The sequence below is a fragment of the Populus euphratica genome, unplaced genomic scaffold (genome assembly GCF_000495115.2).
Source record: "Populus euphratica unplaced genomic scaffold, PopEup_1.0 scaffold2341.1, whole genome shotgun sequence".
Classification (NCBI taxonomy): Eukaryota; Viridiplantae; Streptophyta; class Magnoliopsida; order Malpighiales; family Salicaceae; genus Populus; species Populus euphratica.
The window spans coordinates 8,616-19,003 of NW_011502174.1; the positions used below are offsets into that span (position 1 = coordinate 8,616).

The 10,388-nt window shown below is 33.1% G+C and overlaps 2 protein-coding genes across 3 annotated transcripts in view; both read right to left on the reverse strand.

The window, feature by feature from the left end:
- Nucleotides 1-3,623: 3,623 nt before the first annotated feature.
- LOC105118921 (uncharacterized) lies at nucleotides 3,624-4,085 on the reverse strand. The gene has a single exon (XM_011016980.1). It carries the CDS (start codon nucleotides 4,083-4,085, stop codon nucleotides 3,624-3,626), a length of 462 nt encoding a protein of 153 aa, XP_011015282.1.
- Nucleotides 4,086-6,137: 2,052 nt separating this feature from the next.
- The window catches only part of LOC105118920 (ABC transporter G family member 7-like), a 7,793-nt gene continuing 3,542 nt past the window's right edge, over nucleotides 6,138-10,388 (reverse strand). The window contains exons 7-13 of one of the 2 annotated variants that reach the window (XM_011016978.1): nucleotides 10,141-10,388; nucleotides 9,616-9,747; nucleotides 8,381-8,601; nucleotides 7,833-8,045; nucleotides 7,634-7,718; nucleotides 6,601-6,898; nucleotides 6,138-6,497 (exon numbers count right to left, since the gene is read on the reverse strand). In XM_011016978.1, coding sequence (XP_011015280.1) covers nucleotides 6,487-6,497; nucleotides 6,601-6,898; nucleotides 7,634-7,718; nucleotides 7,833-8,045; nucleotides 8,381-8,601; nucleotides 9,616-9,747; nucleotides 10,141-10,388 — 1,208 coding nt within the window. In that variant the 3' untranslated portion in view covers nucleotides 6,138-6,486. The other variant, XM_011016979.1, reaches the window with a different exon arrangement.

Genomic DNA, 10,388 nt, shown 5'->3' on the forward strand with positions numbered 1-10,388 from the left:
GTTATTAAAAAAACTGGCAGAACGTCTTAAATTATGCAAGGTGGTCTGCTAATTAATTAGATTTTTTTTTTAAATTCCAAATTTAAATTTTGAGATTAGCATCTAAGGAAATTATCACTTTATATACACTAGTGCGATACGAGGAATGCACCCAAGCCCACTCAATGATCTTTTACTGTCGGAAAAATAACTAATTATGATGTTTTAAGGAATCGAAAATTATTTTTAACATCATCCCATTAAAATAATTTAAAAATATATAAAATATATTTTAAATAATTTTTGTAGAAAATATGGTTTGAACTATTTTTCTAATATTATCTAATTAATAACAAATCAGCTAAATATTGTTGGGAACCGAAATTTGAATATTGCAATGCCACTGCATTCAACGGACCTATGATTCATTAGCAGCGTAATAGTATTATTCCCATAATGATAAAGAAAAATTCATGATCTTGTAGATGATCATGCATGATACAGTTTTCTCAGAGTTGTTTCGCTCGTACGCCCAAGTTAGAACTGAATGGCTAGGATCTTAATTAGCAACCAATGTTTAGCTATCTAAACACTCAAAATTAGCTATTTTGAATTAACACTTACATTTCTTACACAATATTGACTTTATGGTGAAAGCTTTGTTAAAGGAAGGGGAAATTATCTAAATGATGATCAAATAATAAAAACTTCAAATTAAAAGATTTATTTTTTTATAATTTTAAATTCAAGTATTTGGTTGTTCATATGATAATCATTAGAGATTTTTATAATTATTAATTTTAAAATTTATAAAATTAATCATGATACATGAAAAAACTAACTGAACACTCATATTATTTTTTTAAAAAAATTCAGGCAGTATAGGCTTAAAATTCTCCAAAAATAAAGAAAAATCCCACTAATTTATGGCAATTTGGAACGTTTACCAAAACTTTCACCGACTAGGAGAGAGAATTTCCATCTCTTTTGTTTCGTTTTTCCCTTTATAAGACGAGAAATACATTATGTCAGCACATGAGCAAGACAGTAACAATATTTCAAAACTCTTGACAAGACGTGCTATTTTTGTATTGGTTTTTTCTATTTCTTTTAATAGAAGAAAGTCTATTGATCATCAATAAACTCTCAGTAAAATAAAATAAAAAAGTTAGTTAGTAAAGGAAATCTTCTAAAAAAACCGATATTAATTTCTAAACAGCGCTCCCGACCTCTCTAATAATTTATATTGCTGGCTATTTTTGAATTGATGCAACGTAATAACACACCCACACATGAATGTATGTGGGTGTCCCTCATATTCGTTGAATGTGGCAATTTGTGCTTGTCATGTTACAATAGTATTTGGTATTATAATAATAATTATTTTTATTTATTTTTTAAAATTATTTTTATATTAAATACATTAAAAATTAAAAAAAATAAAAAAAATTTTACAAAAATTCTAGAAAGATACTTAACATACAATAAGTTAGTTGGGTATATTATTGTGCCTTTAAAATGTAGTTGTAATTGTTTTTAAAAATATTTTTTATTTTAAAAAATATGTTAATAATATTTTTTTATTTTTTAAAAATTATTTTTAAAATTAATATATCAAAATTATTTAAAAATAAAATAATAATTTAAAAAAATTCAAACTTTTCCAGAAACATTCATTTTTTTTTGTTTTTATCCGGAAAAGGGAAGACATGGAAGACAGTCAACAAACAGAAAAGTAGCATGTACTAGAAGTTACGAAATTCTTAAAATAAAACGATAAATCTACAGCTAGGCTTTCCATGTCCTTGTCCGCACTCCATCATTAGCAACGCTTTCATGTTTTTTACCTTTCAAAAATATTTTTAATTATTTTTTTATTTTTTATTTTAAATTTATATTTTTTTCTCAGTAATTCAATATGCTAATATTAAAAATAATTGTAAAAAAATAAAAAATATATTTTCAAATAAAAATCACTTTAAAAATACATTCACTAAACTAAAAAAATTAACCCGTAATCAGTGACACGATCAGGCTGAATTTCATTTGGAAATTTGGCTTCTAAATTCTTGTTAAAGGCGTCATGATAGCACGCTTCAGCCAAAAGTGGAAAAGATTGAACTCAGACGATGCCAATTGAATAGGAATAGCAGGCAAAGCCACTCGAACTCAATCATGCCATTTGAATTGGAATAGCAAGCCAAGCCACTTGCACTCAATAGGGCCATTTGAATAATAGTCTTGTTAGTATTATAGGATTATTATTTTTTAAAATATTTTTTATTTAAAAATTTATAAAAATAATATTTTTTTTATTTTTAAAAAATATATTTTTTAAAAATACTTTTCCGCTGGGTGCTCAAGAAGTAACTTTGGTCACACTATCTTATCATCATCATCGGCATCGGCATGGCATCACCCTCCTCCAACATCTTCCAAAGACATTAAAACAAATTATTTTGGAAGGAGCGTGGAAAAAATTATTTACATATCAAATTCCGCCCGTATATCAGTTTTATACTATATTTACATGAATTAAATTAAATAAAATAAAAAATAAATTCATCTCATATATTTATTAATTAATAAAAAATTGATATATATCATAAGATATTTAAGATATCTTATAATAAATACAAGATAATATTAACAAAAATTAATTAATAAAATAATATCAAACAAGATTGAAAAAAAACTCGAAAATCCCTGCAACCTTTACAAACTGAGAGTTTCAGCATAGAAAAAAAATTATTGAAGATACAAAATCTTTTTCATGATAAGCAACTTAAATAAGAAAAATATCTTAAAAGTTCTCGTGTTTTTTTTAATATATGCTTAAAATTTAAAAAGAACAAAACTTAAATTAAGCTTAAAAGCTTCACGAGAATTTTTCAACAATATTTTAAAAATAAATTAAATATACTTTTTAAAGTATCAAATGATCATTAAATCTCACTTTGCAATATATTTTTAAATTTATACTATTATAAAACATAAATTTTAACTTAATTTCATAGATAAATCAAGTCACTAGATATTATTTTTTTTTAAATCATATGATTAATTATTATTCACACAGATATTTTAAATAAAAATTATATACAATCATGATTTCAATAAAAACAATTTCGAGGGAATCTGAGTTTTTTCCCCTTGAATTTGACACATTGTTGGTTGCAATAGGAGACCTGGCTTTTAATTATTATATTATTTTTTCAAAGATACGTAGTCCTGTACGTACTCTACACTCTTTGAATTTTTTTCAATCTCTTCTCCTTTGAATCATGGATCCATCTCTAGATTATACTATTATTGTTATGATCATCTTTAGACGCAGTTCTCAGCTTCATTTATAAAATGTTATTTAATCTTTATTGCTCGGAATGATACCTGACAACCTAGTACAGTGCATCATTGCCGACAACGAGAGCACCGCGTTCTTTGGAAATCACCACCATATTTTTACGAGGTTCCATCCTCTTGAATCTAATCACAGACGCACATCAAGTGAAAAAAACCATATGCACGTATGAAACAAGAGAAACCATCTCAAGATTTATTATAAAGAGGGGAAAAAAAAACCCATATACCTCTAAATCGAGCCAGCTAGACATTAATTTTACTATAGGAATCTAGCTAATTAATCAGAGATGAATAATATTCCCAGCAACGAGCCATTCTACCAAATGGAACGTAGCCAACCCCATTGACGTTGGTATACTCAGAGCAACAAGACCAGCCATGCCCAACGCCAAGCTTGGCCTGGTTCTCATCAACACTGATTGCAAGTACCCAACTGCCTCGCAAATGTCTGAATTGTATCTGCCACGGTAATATCTCTTCTCCCATTCCATCCAGCCAGATGAGACCTCGTAAATCCTCTCGGCTATCTTCATCTCCTGAATGCGCATCCTAAGAACAATCATGTCTTCGTCGATCAATTTATCACTATAATCATCCCTTCTCAGTGCCGAGATCTTGGCAGAACGTCTCTTATTTGTGCTAAGACATGTTTTCGAAGGTGCTGCTTGGTGCAAGGATCTGTCACAAAATGGTTGTGAAGCCAGGAGAGGTGATGAAGGAGATTTTAGCATGGCTGTTATCATTGTTTTGGAAGTGGATTACTTGATTTTCAAAGTTTTCTGAAAATAGGTTATATCTAGAAGGACAATTTTTGAAAAGAATGAATCTTGATGTGTGATGCCCTCCATCGGCAGGGCTCGTATATATAGAAAGTGCTGGAAACGTCAAATTAATGAAACGTGATTTTTGTCAAATCCAGATTGGCCACTTGGACGGCCGATGTATGTGACCTCCAAATTCCTGGAGCCTCTCTCAAGATTTTGCGTTGTCTGTATGCTACGTGGCGGCGGCCTATTACACTTGTTAATTTTCCTTTCTTTCCAGAGAATAAAGCCAAGTGTGTGTGTGTGTGTGTGTGTGTGTGTGTAATCCTCTAATAATAATAATAAAAATAATAATTGAAGTCTGCGACGATGACATCATCAAGTGGAATTTGCGTGCATGTTTCTAGAAATTTAACTTCATTTTTATTTGAATTTATGTAAGCACGTGCAAAAGGCGAAAAGGATCGCATTAAGAATTAAGAAAACTGTGGGTGCAATTAATGTATTTGTTCTGAATTATAATGACAAATTGAAAAGGTGTAAGGACTAAATTAGAAAGAATGACATATCAAGGAGGGAAATTATCTTCATAGTTAAGAAAGAGTCTTCGAACCCGCGCTGTGCCTCCATCACACGTCTCCGATTTATTTTTTGAAGTGAAAAAAGGTGTTCGCTAGTGTTGTGCATGTATTTTTGGATATCATATGTTTTTTTAAGTGAGAAATAAATTGCTTTGTTAGATAAAATAACTTTTATTAAAATATATAAAGGAAAATAAAAAAAAATTATAACACTAATGAAATATTAAAGTGTAAAGCCAATCTTTCTGGCATACGCAAATATTTAAACCTCATTGTCCTTTATATTTTTATTTATTTTTTCTTGGAATAAAATATTTTTATATATTAATTAATATGTCACATGAATATAATTTATTTATATGATCTATTTGAAGCACTATAACTAAAAAAATATCAAAAATATTAATTACTACTTTCGAAAAGGTGAACTAAATAATTCTAAAAAAATAAATATAAAAGAGGGTATTGATTACAATTCAAATAAAAAATAAATATAATGTAAAAAAAAATAAAAAAAGAGAGACGATATCAATTAAAACTTAACTAAAAAATTAATAAAGAATTATCCGCTAGGATAACCAATAAAAATATTTTTCATCTTTCAATTATTTTTTTAAATAAGAAAAAAAAATTACTATTGTAAAATTGATGATTAATTTGATGTTAGAATCTTGCACGACATGCAAGGCCAACTAGGATAAAAGAAATGAAAAGGATCGGATTGCACAAAACCATGTGAAACATGATTTTAAAGGATTGAATTGAAATAAAAAGAATCCAATGATCGAAGTGAACAACAATAAAAATTGCAAGTGCCAAGAAAGCAAGAGATTTGCTACAAAAAAGAGGCGTGAACATGGAGAACAAACAATGGATGCACCGCGAAACACAGTTGTTTTAGCTCATCAGGTAATTAAGAAAGTTACGGGGGCAGCTAATGTATTTCTATTTAACACTATAATGGGAATTGTAAAATATAAAGACCAAAATGGAAATTACGACAAATGCCCCCTTCCCTAACATGTGGCCTTGCCCCTGGCAGTTGAACTGGTCTGGTAACAAGCTACCGTCCACGTGCATGAATGGTTCTGTTGGAATCACGAATCTAATTCTATCCTCCCCCCGACGTAGTTCCGCGTCTGATTAGACTAGCTTTCTTCTAAACTTCATGCTTCTCGGTGCTTAATTACTTAATTGAATTTTCTGACTCCCAAAATGCTCCAATCAGCAACTAGGCCGCAAAGTCAAATTCCAGTACTGGAAACATCATCATTTTTTTTTTCGAAGTGGAAGACCGCCGCAATTATTTAATTCAAAAATAGCCACCTCTGCCTGCTATGATTCTCCCATTCACAGAAAATGACGTCGCATTGGACGGCCTAAAGGGCGGATACTAGAGGGATGATGGTGCAATAACTTGCATGTTGCCATGTACCATCTGACACAAGACTCACCCGAGGAAACACCGCATCATATTGCATGATCTACTACTAGGGTTTACAAGATTCAAGTTTACAAGACAGTCTTGATCTCCTAAGGTTTTAGTCATCGGCATATGCACCGATCAAAGCAAAAGCCAAACGCTCATTTTCCACCACCGGTCATTGAAAGGGAGGAGGAGGAGGAAGGCCTCTTTGGATGCCATTGAAACAGAACCATTACATTTACTAGTGACATTGCACGTGAGATTTTGGCTGTTTCAGTTTCAGACATGGACTTAAATTGTTGTCAGCTTCTACGGAAGCAGCTTGTTAGCTCAGTGAAGGCATGGGACCCTCCTTATTGCATTGGCATCTTCTTTACTTGATACCTGTATCAGATAGATCAATAAATCGTGTTTTATAACATGCTATTATTATTAATCCCCAAACAATTACAAATCCTTTTCTTTTACCATCCAAACAATTACAAACCTTCTAAGATAAATGGTCGGATTTCAACAGGTGGTGATTCAAGCTGCTGGTTTGATGCATCTTTTTTGGGTGGAGGAGGATCAAGTTGCTGGGGTTGTTTTACGTCGTCAGGGTCCAAAGGTTCAAGTTGTAGCTGCGACTGGATTTGCTCACGGCACGGTGGCTCAAGCCTTTGGTACCTGGGCTTGTTCTTCTCAAGGAGAAGGTACGTGGTGCAATACCAAAACAACAAGATTCTACTTTGAGCTACCACAGTATCCTTAATACGACTTCCACCGAATGAGAGCCGCTCAAGTGCCTGAGAAACAAGAGGAAGAAAGGGTAAATGCTGGATGCACAAGACAGAAAATGACGCAAATGTCAGGCACAGGCACAGGCACATCAGCCATTTCGTCAATTTCATCACTATATTTCAAGTCACTGGCTCAGAAAAATACCATTCATAGCAATCCTGAAAATTTGATTTTAAAACAGCTAAAACACTCGAGAAAAGCACAACTTTGGTGGCTTAGTGGATCATTTAAGCTGACAAGTTATAGCTCATAAGGGCTATAGGCACATTTGCTCCAATGCATATCAATGTAGACCTTTCATCAAATTGTGGGCTGAAAGCATAAATGAAGAAAATATTACAAAATAACTACCAAATTCAAGAGAAGAGAAAGAACATGGATAAGAAGCTGATGCCAATTCAATTGGATCCAATCTGTTTTCCTAGGGAGAACTTACTTGTCAATATACACGACTTCTCATAGAACAAAATAAAGTTGTGATAAAGCTTAAAAGCTTAGATAATGTGCATTACATTAAAGAAGAAATGTATTATAGTGCAAAATATTATATCATTGCTGTATTACCTTCCACCATGACCTAAGCAGCTTAGCTTTTGTTGAAAATCAAGTTCATCTTAATAAGTTTTAAGTTTCTAGATTAAACAGGTCATCCTTTTTTCATGATTTCTCTCTTTTCTCAACTACCATAGAGAACCCTCCCATGTTACAAGCAGGAAGACAGATTCAGGGCTTCACATTACCTGTTCACCAGTTTCTACATCAATTGAACTTTGATGATCAAACTGAAGACCTCTAAATTCATTGATGCAAAGTCCTTGAAAGGCCCTGAAACCATGTGCAGAAATAGTCATACACCAAGGCTAAAATCAACTCGTCCAGTATAAAGGGAACTAATATAAGAGGACGACTTTCTGCATAAGCAAGACATGATTGATTTACCATCTTATCAGGGAAATATTAGGAATCCATCGAAAGATGATTGGTGTATTATCTGCATTGACATAATAACCTCCAAATACTATAAAAACAGTCATAAGAGAGGGTCCGACAGCCATTGCTGCTTCAGTGGTTGGAACCATAGCTCCCACAGTTAGACCCATTGCAGATGCAGCAAATGACTCTGCTGTCACAATTCCACAGAATTTTCCAAACCTGGAATGCACCAGTCCAAATTCAGTAACTTCAAGCATTGTGACTGCAATAAATATAGCATTTCCAAACCTAAAAGAGGTTTTCTCTGTGTTTTATTTCCACTGACTAGGGATTGTTCTTCTCTGAAGAACAGCTCATCTGGGTTTTTTTTATTTTCAGTTTTATATGTGTGCATGTCAGCCAGTTACTTCAATACTCCAAAAACTTTTACAAATTTCAGTTACTGATCCATGTACTTTCTGAATCTGTATAAATTTAATTGCATTCGTTCAATATACAAATTGCAGAAACCCATGTGGTGTCAGGAATCAAAATGGTAAAATATGGAAGCACACCTTGAAAAGGTAGGGTGAAGACGAGACATGGGATACAGTACAGCACCAAATATTAATGGAAATGCTGCTCCAACAGGAATCTCAGCTATCAATTTGGAAAGTAGATAGGGTCCTAATGCATAAGAACCCTTAGCACGCTCTCTATCTACAATTGCACGTTCTTTTGGAAACACACCCACTGTTTTTGTGAGAGCAGCCATTGCCGTGTTTATTGCTGCAACCTGAGAAAGACCAATTGTCATGCACAGAATTTAAAAAAAAAATATCTTAAAACAGTTGGGATTTTCATTGAATTTCAAAATTGCCACCACGCTGATCAGCTAATATGGGAGCTTATTATTATTGATCATGTTGCGTCCATGCATCAAAGGGCATCCAAGCTAAAACATCTGTTCTAAAATTTTGACCTATCTGAATTAACTAGTTGGGTGCCAATGGTATCTTTTACTGGTTGTACCCGCCTAATACATGTTAAATGTAAGGTAGCTTCAGCTCCCTGCACTCCATGTGAACCATGTCTATTTCTTTTCTGTTTTATTTATTTATTTATTTAATATTATGTTTATGAATGGCAGTAATTTGGGACATAAGTGATCAGGAAATTCATGTCTGAACTCATAACAAACATTAAAAGGTCTTCCATTACCTTAACTAGTCATAGTTAAGATGCAGTCTAGGATAGTGCATGACAGGCTACAGCTATCACACAAGCTTACAAGAAAAGGGAAAAAAAAGAACTCAGGTCATAGATTCATAGCTGGTGGATTAGAAGGTTGCAAGCCAGGCCTTGATTGTATGTCATTAATCAAGCTGGCAGTTTTTTAGTGATGTAGGATTGTATTCTTAGCAAGGAAACTGAACATGAACGTGGCATAAATTGTAAAAGTGGCAAACAATGCAGAAGATGCAGATTATAGGTCAGTAGCAGAAAGCATATATAGTGGCACCAACAAATTAGGTTGGAGTCAAGATCATGACCCAGGTCCTTTGGTCAGTCACTGGTGAAAATAATCAGCGCAGTTAATGAATAGCTGATACTTTCAAACTAGAATCTCCTGTCACATATTCAAGCAAATATAAAAAACATGAAGAAATTAAAACCACTATTTGACAACACGAAAGAACCAAAATCCGCACATTTTCAGTTATTTTATGATGTTTGAGATCTTCTCATTCTATTGTGTATTGATCCTTAAAAAGAGCGGGGATTTGGAGGAAAAAATAAGGTCACATACCTGAAGCAATCCCATCCTATCTTGTATTGATGTTTGAGATTTTCCCATTCTCCAAAAAACCGATCCAAATATTATAGCCGATGCAATTGACATTGTTGCCCGAACTTTGTTTGTTGGCCCATCACGAGAAGCCTAGTCATAAAAGGTGCAATAAGGGAAAAGCTGGAGCTAGAATTACAATTATCCGAAATTTATTTTTCCGTGAATTTGTCAATTAATACAATGCATATCTCTATGCCAGTCATCCCCTTCCTAGGGGATTATTTTGTCATCTAGAATTGAGTAGAGGTGATTTGCTATGTTCCACTTCTTAGTTTAGTTAATTAAAATGAAGAAGCTAGGATTGAAGACATAAAAAGCAAAATAAAGCAAAGTCAAAATTGCAGTCCAAGTCAATGTGATCCAGCCCTTCCCTTTGAGAGGAACATGTTTCAGGGGTTGGGGAGTTGTCTGCACTAAACCAGGTCGTGGTGAGAGACTAATGAAATGACTGTTTATTAATGGAGTGACAGTTGAAAAACCAACCTGCATCCATGCACGTCTAAGGAGCAACCAGAATCCCCTCCACCAAGACCCTTTGCCTTTCCCCTTTACACTAGTTTTCCTGCTCAATTTCTTGGAGCCCTCCTTTCTGATAAGTGGAGTTGCATAAAGAATTGTTGATGATTGTTGTGAAAACGATTCAACTAGACCATCTATCCTTTTCCGTGAAGAGTAGACACTATCTGCAGAACTATAGTCCACGGATATGAGATCAGCCAAAAATTCAGCAG